Below are 13816 nucleotides of genomic sequence, written 5' to 3'. Positions count from 1 at the left end.
GGCTTTCCAGGACCTCTGCAATCTGTTTCCCATGTATCTTTACCTTTTATCTCTTATGTTTCTCCTACACAGCTTGCATTGAAGCCAAAAAAGTCATTGCTTTCCCCCCAAAACTGCTTGCTTACTCTCACTTCTGTACCTTTCCATATGCTGTTTCCTCTCTGGAATATCCCTACCCATCTCTTTTGGTTATTTTTTAAAAAGTGTGAAATATTCTGCATACAAAAGAGTATATAAACATATGTATACTAAAAATAATAAGGTGAACTCCCGTGTACTTATCACTCAGGTTAAAAGATAGTTTTTTCAGTACCTTATAAAGCTCCTGTGTTTCTCTATTTTTGTTCCCCTACAGTTAACCTCCAGCTGATTTTTGTGTTAAGAATCCCTTGCTTTTTCTTCTCTCTCTTTTTTTTTTTTTACCATTTATGTATGCAAATTAGGCAAAAGCAAAAAAAGATCCACATTGTTTAAAAATGAATACTACTGGATACTTAAACCTGGATGTCCACCTTTCACTTCACACTTGGCATGTCTAGACTAGAATCCATCATCTCCTGCCCTCCCTGCCACCTGGGTTTCCCTTTAGGGAGGGACTTGCTGCCCAGCTGTGGGGAGTGCCATCAGCAGGCGGCCCTGAGGTCGCACCAGAGCAGCCCACATGTGGTGGATGACTGAGTGAAGGGAGGTACAAGTGCTCAGCTATTTTCACCCCACATGGGGCAATCTGAGCTCACTCCAGAGCTCTCTGTGGTGGGGATTTGTTGGGTCTGCATCATAGTTAGATTTCATTCTTTGCCCAATCCTGCCTTCTCTGACTTCCCTTTAAAGGTGTTAACCACCCATGAGCAACTTGTACCCTAAACTCCACCTCAGCGCTTGCTTTTGGGAACCCAGACTGCTTTACTGCCCTCCTCCCCCTTTTCCTCTTTATAGCAAACTATTTTTATCTATTTTGTATCTAAATCCATGGGTGACATTGTCCTAAAGAATTTTTTTTCTCATACTGCCCTGGTCAAATTTTAGTATCGACATTATATTAGTGTCATAAAATAAGGTAGGGAAGAAAGTTTTCTCACTTTCTATGCAATGTCAGTAGAATTACAATTATTGGTTCCTTGAAGTTTTGGTAGATTTTGCCATTAAAACCAGTGTTATATTTCTGGGAAGATTTTTAAAATTGGATTTAAATTCCTTAATCTCTTTAATGCAGTTGTAGGATTATTTATGTTTCCGATTTTATCACTTGTTCCCACAGAAAACAGCACACTCAAGTAGAATAATAGAGGGAAGATGAATAATGAACAGACTATTTAGAAAGGTGAGGATAAGAGACTCTTAAACACTGAGAACAAACTGAGGGTTGATGGGGGGTGGGAGGGAGGGGAGGATGGGTGAGGGGTATTAAGGGCACCTGTTGGGATGAGCACTGGGTGTTGTATGGAAACCAATTTGACAATAAATTTCATATTAAAAAAATTTAAAAAAATCCTATTAAAGAAAAAAAAAAAAGAAAGATGAGGATAGGATTAAAGGAGACCAGTAAGGAGCTGGTGAAGCATCCCAGTTGCTGGGATCTGTAAAGGAAATTATGCTTGTGGGAGAGAGCTGGCCCCATTAAAAAGAAAGGCAGACATTGCAAGCACAAGGTTTGGAGGGGATGGTCAGGAGATTGATATCCTTATCTTTCACTCACTCTTCCTGGCCTCTTGTTTCTTGTTAGTGCCTCTAATTGACCAAAACTAGCCATCAGTGAGAGCAAGGGAGCCCAGTTTATGCAGTCCTTAAAGATCCTTCCCAGAGGTACAGAGCAGGGTGGATGGAGAAGAGGGACAATGAATCTAGAATGTCCAGCATAGTGAATTTTGGTAAGTTATGTTTTACTAGATATTTGCTGATACGATTAAAATTTTGGAATATGTTGGCCTAAAGTTGTTTATTATAGGCTCTTATTGGGCTTTTAACGTCTGTAACATCTCTACTTATAGTCCTCTTTTGTTCTTGATATTAGTCCTATGTGCCATCTCTCTTTTTTCCTTGATTACTTTCAGCAGAGGCTTATCAATTTTACTTGTCTTATTAAAGAATAGCCTTTTTTTTGTAGATTTTGTAGATTTTTTGTTTTCTATTTCATTAATTTATACTATATGATTTCCTTTCTTATTCTTTTTTTTATGGTGGTTGTATTATCTAGTTTTTAAAGATGGATACTTAGCTCATTAAATTTTAAATTAATTTCAAACCTTTTTTCTTTATCTAACATTAGCAGTTAGACTATGTATTTCCCTCTAAATACTGCTTTAGCTGTATCTTACAGGATTTGGTATAAAATATTTTATAACTCAGTTTAAAACATTTTCTAATTTCCATTGTGATTTCATCTTTGACCCAAGAGTTATTTAAAAATGCATTACCTAATTTCCAAACATATGAAGATTTTCTAGCTGTATTTTGGTTAGTGGTTCCACCTTCATTGCTTTGGGCTAGAATATTATTTTCATGGTAGCAATCTTGCATTTGTTAAGATTTGCTTTATAATATAGCATTTGGTAAAATTTTGTAATATTCTATAAATGCTTGAGTATTCTGCATATATCAGGGACAGGGATCTATATAATTCAATTAGATTAATCATGTTTTTAAACCTTCATATGCTGTCCAACATTTTGTCAGTTTGCCCTATTATTCACTGAAAGAAGTGTATTTCATTCTCCCACTATTGCCACAAATATACAGAATTTCTCTATTTTCGTGCTCGCTTCGGCAGCACATATACTAAAATTGGAACAGAATTTCTCTATTTCCTTCTGTAGTTCTGCAAGTTTTGTTTTTCTTCATATGTTTTTGGGCATTTTGAAAGTCCTATGGGCTAGAAGAAGCAACAGTTTATTGGCATATAATACTTAGCACCTTCGTTTTCCTTTCACCAAAACTCTATTTAAAGTCTTTTACAGTTCTCTCTTGAAGTGGCTTACTGACATCAGAAGAGAGCCCATGGTGAAATTTTAAATGGAGTCAGTAATAATAAGGAAAATTGGTGGGAGATGGAGTGAGATTAGGACCAATGGATTTAGAGCCTTTTTCATATCTGCTTAGGTGCCACTGTGATCATGATTTGACCAAATGATTAGAGGTGACAGATAATTTTCAAAATTTGTACATTCTTTTAAGTAGGCAACGTGGTGGCTTTGTATTGTGTCAGCTTGGCTAGATTGAGCTACGTCCTCTAGAATTCCTTTTTCTGTATGTTTGCAACTACAATAGGTTATAAGAGAAATTCTTTTGCAATATTTTGAGGTCAAAGTGAAACAGCAGCCATATTTGCCACTCGCACACATTGTCATTTCTTTGCTGGCTTATCTCATTGGTATGAGGCAGGGGCCAGACTGCAACTGCCACTTGGGATCCTTCTTGGGCTTCTCTGACTTGTGGGCCAGCTGTGTGTTCAGCTCTGTGGTGAAGGCCTTGGTTTCTCAGTACATCCACACCATTGAGGTTAGCGGCAAAGAACAATGACACTCATTTTCGTCTGACCTTGGGAACTTTAGCTCTTGCTTGTGGGTTCCAGTTTATTTTTGTTTTACTCCATTTTACACCCATCTTTTCTTCTTGGCTGCGTGTCCCATGGACTTCAAGCTACAGCAGCAGATGGAAAGACAACAGACTTCCAGAGATTGCCGATTCACCTTTCATGATTATGTAAGGTCAAATCACTAACAAATCCCTTAGTATTTTATTTCCTAGTGGTTCTGCTTCTCTAATGGAACCTTGACTGATATGGCCAATAATCCCAATTTCTTATTTTTTCCTGTTCTTTCAGGCAAATTTGGAGCCCAAAGTGACTGAAACCATGGGGGGAGGAAATAATTCGGTGGTGTCTGAGATTGTGTTGGTGGGACTCACCAATTCTTTGAAGATGCAGCTTGTCTTATTTCTAGTTTTCTCTGTGTTCTATGTCACAGGTATTTTAGGAAACCTCCTCATTGTGCTCACAGTGATTTCTGACTCCCATTTACACTCCCCTATGTACTTCCTGCTGGCCAACCTCTCTTTTATTGACATGTGGGTTTCCTCCATTGCAGCTCCCAAGATGATTTCTGATCTTTTCAAGGAGAGAAAAGTAATCTCTTTCCAAGGCTGCATTGCTCAGATGTTCTTCATTCATGTTATTGGAGGAACTGAGATGGTTTTGCTCATTGCCATGGCCCTTGACCGTTATGTTGCTATATGCAGGCCTCTTCACTACCTGACCATCATGAACTTCAGAACTTGTATTTTACTCTTGGTGGTGGCCTGGACCATTGGGATCATCCACTCACTGATCCAACTTGTGTTTGTTGTAAACCTGCCACTCTGTGGCCCCAACGAACTGGACAGCTTTTACTGTGATCTTCCTCGATTTATTAGGCTTGCCTGCACAGACACTTACAGATTGGAGCTCATGGTCACTGCCAATAGTGGTTTCATCTCTCTGGGGACTTTTTTCCTTTTGGTTATTTCCTATATCTTCACCTTGGTCATTGTTTGGCAACGTTCTTCAGGTGGCTTGTCCAAGGCCCTCTCTACTCTGTCAGCTCACATCACAGTGGTAGTCTTGTTTTTTGGTCCATGTATTTTTGTGTACTCATGGCCATTTCCCACAGTGCCAGTGGATAAGTTCCTTGCCATTTTTGATGTAATTATTACCCCATTTCTGAACCCTGCCATCTATACTTTTAGGAATAAAGAGGTGAAAGTGGCAATGAGGAGAATATTCAGTCAGGTGTCGAGTTTCAGGAAGATGTTTTAAGTAATTTTGATATCAAGAAAGACAAGCATCTCTAACATTCCCTGACTGTACTACAGACATGAATCTGATGAAACACAGCACCATGGATATTCTACTTACTAGTTTAATTAACTCCAGAATTCCTTAATGTATTTTCTGCTCACAACCAAGGAGGATATGATGTGCTTTCTTATGCAATGTGATGGAATAAAAGTATTAATATATGACTATTTCCACATTTTCTTGTCCCTCCTTTATAAAAGAGATTCTGTACTGGCCTCTTATATCTCTTTTCCAGCTTTGTGTGCTAAGCAGAATCTTCCCTTATCATATTGAGTTTTGGGGTTTGTAATGCAGAATCTGAAGAAAAGTGCTTTGGAAATTTGACAAAATTGAAATTATTAGGGATAGCGTTTTTCTTTTTTTTCTTTTGAGGTCCTATAGTGAGATGTGTGGGAGTAGCTGTAGTGTGTGAAACAAATAGATAAAAGATAAAAAGAGGATTTTAAAGAGATACTGTTGTCTATCTCTTACCTTTTTTTAATTTAATTTTTTTTACTTTTTAAAATACCTCCTTTTTCAGAGAAAGAAGACCATTTCAGTTTTTAAAAATGTTTCCTTATTTATTTTTGAGAGAGAGAGAGAGAACATGAGCAGGGGAGGGAGAGAGAGACACACACAGAATCCAAAGCAGGCTCCAGGCTCTGAGCTCTCAGTGGGGCTTGAACCCATGAACTATGAGATCATGACCCAAGCCGAAGTCAAACACCTAAGCAACTGAGCCACCCAGGTGCCCCTCTTATCTTTTTTTTTTTTAATGTTTATGTATTTATTTTGAGAAAGGGAGAGAGAGCACGTACGAATGGGGGAGGGGCAGAGAAAGGGAGAGAGCACTGTCAGTGTGGAGCCAATGTGGGACTTGAACTCGAGATCATGACCTGAGCTGAAAATCGAGAGTCTGATGCTTAACCCACTGAGACACCCAGGTGCCCCTATCTCTTACCTTTCAAACTATACTGCCCTTCATTAAATGAAAACAAAGAGCTAAAGTTATTTTGAATTATTTTTGTGTTTTTTAGAAATCTTATCAGCCTGAAATTGGATCACTGTATTATGGCTTCTTAGGCTTTTCAACTAGTGCACGTGGCAACTATGAACTAAGCCTTATAATTACTTCAGTTCTTTCAAAAACTGTGTTCCTGTATGTTAGGAGATTTAAATGATGGGGGCCAGATAATGGACAAAGACAATGACCTATTTACTAATTCTGTCCTGAGTAGTGCTAATTCTTGCCCTAATTATACTGAAATCATCAGTGATTCCTCAGAGTTAGGTAAACTCTTTTCTTTTTCTGTGTCATGGTTACAAGCACACACTCTTGAGCCAGACTGCCTGACTTCGAAACTTAGCTTTGCTTTTTACTAATATACAAATTGCTTTAGCTCTTTATGTCTAAATTCTGTCATCTGTAAAATAGAGGTTAAGTTGAACCCTCTGAGATTTCTGATATTTTTTTTTTTGACCTACCAAAATGGCAGTTCCTTATGGCTAAAGGTATCTTCCTCATAAGTTATAAAGATTGAACAAATTAATATTTGTAAAGTCCTTTAAACAATTCTTGGTCTATAGTGTTATATATATGCCTATTCAATAAAAGGAATTAAAACATTAAAACCACTTCTCAGTTTTGATGACCTTCTTTCATGCTGTCCAGAAATTATTTCCTTTCCTCCATTCATCAGACTTTGGTCAAGAAGGTACTCTTTTCCTGGGCTGTCTGGCTGGCTCAGTCGTGGAGCATGCAACTGTTGGTCTTGGGGTTGTAAGCTTGAGCCCCATTCTAGGTGTAGAGATTACTTTAAAAAAAAAAAAAAGAATGTACTCTTTTTCTACCAAGACTCTTTTAAATGATAAAATTCCTTGATACTTCAACATGCCACAATTCAATTTACTTTCTACACTTCCTTTTAGATTCAAATTGCCTTCTTAAGAGCTATGCAATAGTTCTATGAAGTTTGTTTTGGTTATCTGTGGTGCTTTTTAATGTGCCAGAAGAAGTTACCAAGCTGACTAGGTTATGAAAAAATTACATGAATAGAAATGTAATTAATCAAAAAAGGTATTGAATACTTACTATGTTCTAAATCCCATGCTAGGAACTGTAGAAAATTGTGTTAGGAGTATGCAACTTAATTATAGAGAGGGATGATCCATCTCTGAGGCAAAAAATTATGGTGAGAAAGCGGTGTGGTAGGTTGGGCAGACTCAACAAAAGGGTTTGAGTAGAGGGAATTTGTGAATTTGTGAATGTTATGGATGGGGCTAGATCCCATGCTGACCAGTCTTCTGAGGTAAGTGCATGCCCTGGGAAGAAGAGAAGCTCATGGAAAGCTCTGGACGCTTTGGGCAGGTTGACACCACAGCATGATGGGGATGGATACCTACTCCACCTCACTGCCTAACCAGGATTGGTAAAACCTGACAAGATTTGGTTTTGCCAACTTCATTGACCCATTTTTGCTCTTCTTAGCCATTTTGGACTTTCTGTTGTTTGAATACACCAAGCTCATGGTCTGAGATGTGTACACTGGCCTTTTCTTCCACTTGCAGAGAGCTTTGCCTGGGTATAGGCAGGGCTGGCTCCTTCTCATCATTCAAGTTTCAGCCTGAGTGTCAACCCCAAGAGAAGACTTCCTATCTAAAGTTCCCTCTTGCCTTTCTACTCCAGTCATTCTCTATTAAATGTGCTGTTGAACATCTCCATTTGAATGATTGCTTTCTATTGTTTTATTAATTATTTTTTGTTTCTTAAAAAATTTTTTTTGAGAGACAGTGCATGCACACAAGTGGGGGAGGGGTAGAGGGAGAAAGAATCTTGAGCTCAGGGCCCAGCGCTGAGCCCTATGTAGAGCTTGATGAGGGGCTGCATCTCACGACTGTGAAATCATAACCTGAGTCAAAATCAGGAGTTGGACGCTTAATTGATTGAGCCACTCAGGTGCCCCAATTATTTTTTGTTTCTGTCCACAAGGAAGGAAGGTCCATAAAACAGAAAACATGGTGTTTTGATCTTTGTACCTGGACAGATTCCTGGCCTACAGTGGGAAGTAAATAATTATTTGTTTCTGTCCAAAGAGCAAATGGTAAATAAAAGCTGAGAGAAAGAGAAACAACTGTTTCTTTCTAAATTGCAAGGAATGGAAAGAAATGAGAGAAATCTAGTAGATTTAGCACAAATGTTAAACTTATTCAGGATAATAAACTTGTGGAATCTAAAGTACATTTGTAGCTTACATTAACTAAGCGTAAGGAAGAAAAGAAAAAAAATCACCAAAAATCATTTCACTCAAATATAACTGTCAAAATTCTGCTATATATTTTTTAGGATTTTCCTTTATGCATGTGAAAAAATTATACAAAATAGGATCACATTGTTCTATAATCCATTTAACAATACCAATATGATGTATAATTTTTTTCACGCTGATAAATCTACTTCTAGCATGTAGTTCTTGGTTACTATATGATAATCTATTGTATCAATAGATCAATAGATCTAACAATAGATCAATAGCCATATTGTTTTAGTCACTACTTCATTGCTGACGTTTAAGTCATTTCCAAGTTTTAGCTTTCAACAACTCTGCTATGAAAGATGATGTACCTTTTTATATACACACAGCTTGGATTACGTCTCCATAATAACTTAATAGAAATGAAGTTGCTGGGCCAAAATGTATTTGTAAGGCTTGATTAAATATGGCAAAAGCGCCCTATAAAATGATTAGGTTGATTTAAAATTCCATCAGCAGCAGAGGGGTGCCTGGGTGGCTCAGTTGCTTAAGCGTCTACTTGGGCTCAGGTCATGATCTTAAGGTTTGTGTTTGAACCCCACGTTGGGCTCTGTGCTGACAGCTCAGAGCCTGGAGCCTGCTTGGGAGTCTGTGTCTCCCTTTCTCTCTGCCCCTCCTCTGCTTGCACTCTCTCTCTCTCTAAAATAAATAAACCTTAAAAAATAAATAAATAAAGTTCCGTCAGCAACAGTGAATTAGAGCACGAGTTGCTCCTATCTTTGCAAACAGTGAATATATAACTAATTTGAATAATTGCAAATCTGAAAGAAAAAAAATATTATCTACTTATCTAATTTTTTTCTATTTTTTGTTATAAAATACTACATATTTATAAAATACGTAACATATATTTGAGTTAAAAAGCACAATAAAACAAATACCTGTGAGCCTATCTATCATTGCACCTATTCTCCCAACCCCTATTCCTTTACCTTGTTTTTCATCCAGAAACAATCACTATTTCTTTTTTGTTTTTTTTTTTTTTTTGCTTTTTTTGAAAAATAATTTTATTAAAGAAGCATAAATCCACAATGTTGTTTAATTTTGCTCAATTTAAAAGTTTCTATGCATTCTTCTTTAAAAATATATATAACTTATTAGAACTCACTCAAGAAAAAATATGAATATAAATGTATATATATATATTTTTAAAATGTTTATTTATTTTTGTGAGAGAGAGAAAGAGTGTGAGCAGGGGACGGGTAGAGAGAGAAGGAGACACAGAATCTGAAGCAGGCTCCAGGCTCTGAGCTGTCACCACAGAGCCTGATGCGGGGCTTGAACCCATGAACCACGTGGTCATGACCTGAGCGGAAGTCAGACACTTAACTGACTAAGCCACCCAGATATCCCAAAGTATGAGTATATTTTTTAAAGAATTTGTCTATTTCATCTTTACAGTTTTAAAATTCATTGGCATAAAGTTTTTTTATAGTAGTTTCATTATTTTTTTTTTATGTTTATTTTTTGTTTATTTTTGAAAGACACAGAGCGAGCACAAGTGGGGGAGGGGCAGAGAGAGAGAGAGGGACCGAGGATCTGAATCAGGCTCTGTGCAGACAACAGAGAGCCTTATGTGGGGCTCGAACTCACAAATTATGAGATCATGACCTAAGCTGAAGTCAGATGCTCAACCAACTGAGCCACCCAGGCGCCCCTAAGCATTTTCATTATTAAAAAAAAAAATGATAGGGGCACCTGGGTGGCTCAGTTCATTGAGCATCTGACTTCATCTCAGGTCACCATCTGTGGTTTGTGAGTTTGAGCTCCACGTTGGGCTCTGTGCTGACAGCTCAGAGCCTGAAGCCTGCTTTGGAATCTGTGTTTCCCTCTCTTTCTGCTCCTCCCCCACTCATGCTCTGTCTCTCTCTCTCTCTCTCTCTCTCTCGCTCTCTCTCAAAAATAAATAAACATTAAAAAAAATTTTTTTTTAAAGCAACGGATTTAGGGGCGCCTGGGTGACTCAGTCAGTTAAGCGGCCAACTTCAGCTCAGGTCATGATCTGGCGGTCGTGAGTTCGAGCCCCACATCGGGCTCTGTGCTGACTGCTCAGAGCCTGGAGCCTGTTTCGGATTCTGTGTCTCCCTCTCTCTCTGACCCTCCCCCATTCATGCTCTGTCTCTCTCTGTCTCAAAAATAAATAAACGTTAAAAAAATTTTTTAAAAAAAATAAAGCAACGGATTAAAAAAAAATTAAAAAATGATATATCTGTATCATGTCGATATATTCTACTTGATTTTCTCTATCTGTCTCTGTCTCTGTCTCTCCCTCTGTTCCTCTCTCTGTGTATTAAGTGTATTATTGAGGTATAATTGATATACAAAGAAGTGCACATATTTAATGTGTACAATTTTATCAGTTTGGATATATCCAAATACCCATGATACCATCACTACAATTAAAGTAACAGACATCTGGGGCGCCTGAGTGGCTCAGTCGGTTAAGCGTCCGACTTCAGCTCAGGTCACCATCTCACGGTTCGTGAGTTCGAGCCCCGGGTAGGGCTCTGGGCTGATGGCTCAGAGCCTGGAGCCTGCTTCCGATTCTGTGTCTCCCTCTCTCTCTGCCCCTCTCCCGTTCATGCTCTGTCTCTCTCTGTCCCAAAAATAAATAAACGTTAAAAAAAAATTTTTTTAAAGTAACAGACATTTAATATCTTCCAAAGTTTCCTTGTGTCCCTTAGTTTTCCTTTTTTTGATGGTAAAACACTTAAGATTTCTATCCTTTTAACACATTTTGAAGCGTACAATACCATATTGTTAACTTTAGGCACTATGCAGCACAATAGATGTCTAGAAATTATTCATCTAATATAACTGAAATTTTATAACCAATGGAAAACATCTCTATTTCCTAGCTCCTGGCAATCACCATTGTATTCTCTGCTTCTATGAGTTTAACTATTTCATTTTGTTTTATTTTAATTAATTAATTTAATTAAATTAATTCACTTTTAAAATTTATTTATGTTTGAGAGAAAGAGAGAGAGTGGGGGAAGGACAAAGAGAGAGGGGGACAGATGATTTGAAGCAGGCTCTGATCTGACAGCAGAGAGCCTGATGTGGGGCTCAAACTCATGAACCTTGAGATCACGATCTGAGCCAAAGTCAGACGCTTATCTGACTGAGCCACCCAGGCACCCCAAGTTTGACTATGTCAGACACTTCATATAAGTGGAATCCTATAGTATTTGTCCTGTGAATGGCTATTTCACTAGCATAATGTCCTCCAGTATCATTCATGTTGTCAAAATGGCAAGATTTCCTTCCTTTTCAAGGCTGAATAATATTCCATTGAATATGAATATCAGATTTTCTTTACCCACTTATCTGTTGGTGGATATTTGGTGGATACTTGTTTCCATATCTTGGCTATTGTGAATAATGCTGCAATAAATGTGGGACTACAGATACTCTCTGAGATACTGATATGGTAATTCTATTCTTAATTTTTTGAGGAAACACTATACTGCTCTGCATAATGAATGCACCAATTTACATTCCTACCAATCGTGCTTAAGGGTTACAATTTCTCCACACCTCACCAACACTTGTTATCTTTTTTCTTCTTTTGATAATAGCCATCTTAATAGGTGTGAAGTGATATCTCATTGTAGTTTTGATTTGCGTTTCCCTAGTAGTTAATGATATTGAACATATTTTCATGTGCCTGTTGGCAATTCATGTGATCTTGGGAAAGAAGAAGGAGTTGGAGGCATCACACTTCCTATTTCAAATGATACTACAAAGCTACAATTATTAAAACAGTATGGTACTGGCAACTGGCATAAAGACAGGCATACAGACCAAGGGAACAGACTATAGAGCCAAGATATAAAACCATGTGTGTATATGGTCAACTGATCTTTGAATAAGAATGGCAAGATTAGGGGCGCCTGGGTGGCTTAGTCGGTTAAGTGGCCGACTTCGGCTCAGGTCATGATTTCACGGTCCGTGGGTTTGAGCCTCGCGTCAGGCTCTGTGCTGACAGCTCAGAGCCTGGAGCCTGTTTCAGATTCTGTGTCTCCCTCTCTGTGACCCTCCCCTGTTCATGCTCTGTCTCTCTCTGTCTCAAAAATAAATAAACGTTAAAAAATTAAAAAAATATATTAAAAAAAAAAGAAAAAAAAAGAATGGCAAGATTACACAATGGGGGAATGGATAGTCTCTTTAACAAATGGTGCTGGGAAAACTGAATATCCATATGCAAAATGTGAAAATTAATGGAGGGAAACCTCACTAAAATGGAGTGGGAAGGTCACTAGGTGGAGCTCTCATATCCTACCACTTTTTGCCAATTGCAAATATAACAGGAAGAGAAGGATCTTGCATTAGATAGTACTTTACTATCCCAGTAGAAGGAGGGAACGTTTCTTCTTCCCCTGCCAATAGCCCAGCAAATAAGTTACTGTCACAAGTCAGCCAACGAGAAGCCACTATGCTTTGAACTCCCAGTTTACGCTTTTGTTTATAACAGCCATTCCCAACTCCCTCCTTTCCTATGAAAAAAAGTATTTCTCTCCTTGTACTGTTGACTTGTCTATGGTTTTGCTATAGCTTGCTTGTCTCTGATTGTAAGTCTCTGCTATTCCTAAATAAACCCATCTTTTTGCTGGTAAAATAACTGGCTGTTTTAGTATTAAGGTTAACAATAACAAAAATGGATTCCTAACTTACACCATACACAAATATCAACTCACAATGGTTAAAAGCTTAAATGTAAATCTGAAACTATAAACTTGTAGGAGAAGACAGGGGAAAAAATTCTTGACATTGTTTTTGGCAATGATTTCTTGGATATAAAATCAACAGCACACAGATAACAAAAACAGAAATAAACAGGTGGGACTATCTCAAACTAAAGATCTTATGTCCAGCAAAGGCAACAATCAACAGAGTCAGAAGGCAGCCTCTGGAATGGGAGAAAATACTTGCAAACCATGTATCTCATAAGAGGTTATTTATTTATTTAAAAAACATTTTTCTAATGTTTATTTATTTTTGAGAGACAGAGTGTGAGCAGGGGAAGGAGCAGAGAGAGAGAGAGAAAGACACAGAATTTGAAGAGGTTCCAGGCTCTGAGCTGTCAGCACAGAGCCCAACGCAGGGCTTGAACTCACAAGCCATGAGATCATGACCGGAGCCAAAGTCAGATGCTCAACTGACTGAGCCACACAGGCTCCCCCAAAACATTTTTTAATGTTTATTTATTTTTGATAGAGAGACAGAGTGCAATTTGGGGAGGAGCAGAGAGAGAGAGGGAGACACAGAATCCAAAGCAGACTCCAGGCTCTGAAGCTGTCAGCACAGAGCCTGATGTGGGGCTGGAACTCATGAGCTTTGCCAAAGCCAAAGCCAAAGCTCAGAGCTGTGTCTGAGCCACAGTCGGACGCCTGACCAACTGAGCCACCCAGGTGCCCCTCATAAGAGGTTATTTATAGATATATTAGGAACTCAAACAACTCAACAGCAAAAACCAAATAACCCAATTAAACAATGGGCAAATAACTTGAGCAGACATTTCTCCAAAGAAGGTACATAAATATATAATTTTGTTTTGCTTGATCAAGTTAACAAGAGTTGTGTATAGTTATAAGTCTTTTGAAGGAACCAACTTCTGGCTTTTTCTTGTCTATTTTGTATCTATTCTACTTTCTCTGAATTTATTATATTCATTTTCTAACCTCTCATGTTG

General features: G+C 38.1%; 1 protein-coding gene across 1 annotated transcript; it reads left to right on the top strand.

Moving 5' to 3' along the window:
- The first annotated feature begins 3567 nt into the window (after positions 1-3567).
- LOC125909017 (olfactory receptor 4F15-like) lies at positions 3568-5119 on the top strand. Its single transcript, XM_049611956.1, has one exon. It carries the CDS (start codon positions 3851-3853, stop codon positions 4787-4789), a length of 939 nt encoding a protein of 312 aa, XP_049467913.1. The 5' UTR covers positions 3568-3850; the 3' UTR covers positions 4790-5119.
- Positions 5120-13816: the final 8697 nt, after the last annotated feature.

Source organism: Panthera uncia (genome assembly GCF_023721935.1).
Source record: "Panthera uncia isolate 11264 chromosome B3 unlocalized genomic scaffold, Puncia_PCG_1.0 HiC_scaffold_1, whole genome shotgun sequence".
Classification (NCBI taxonomy): domain Eukaryota; kingdom Metazoa; phylum Chordata; class Mammalia; order Carnivora; family Felidae; genus Panthera; species Panthera uncia.
Note: the sequence above shows the minus strand (reverse complement) of the source record. Positions and strands in the feature narration are given on the sequence as shown.

Excerpts from the sequence above, each read along its gene's own strand:
- LOC125909017 (XM_049611956.1), top strand. The coding sequence starts at position 3,851 with ATGGGGGGAGGAAATAATTCGGTGGTGTCTGAGATTGTGTTGGTGGGA.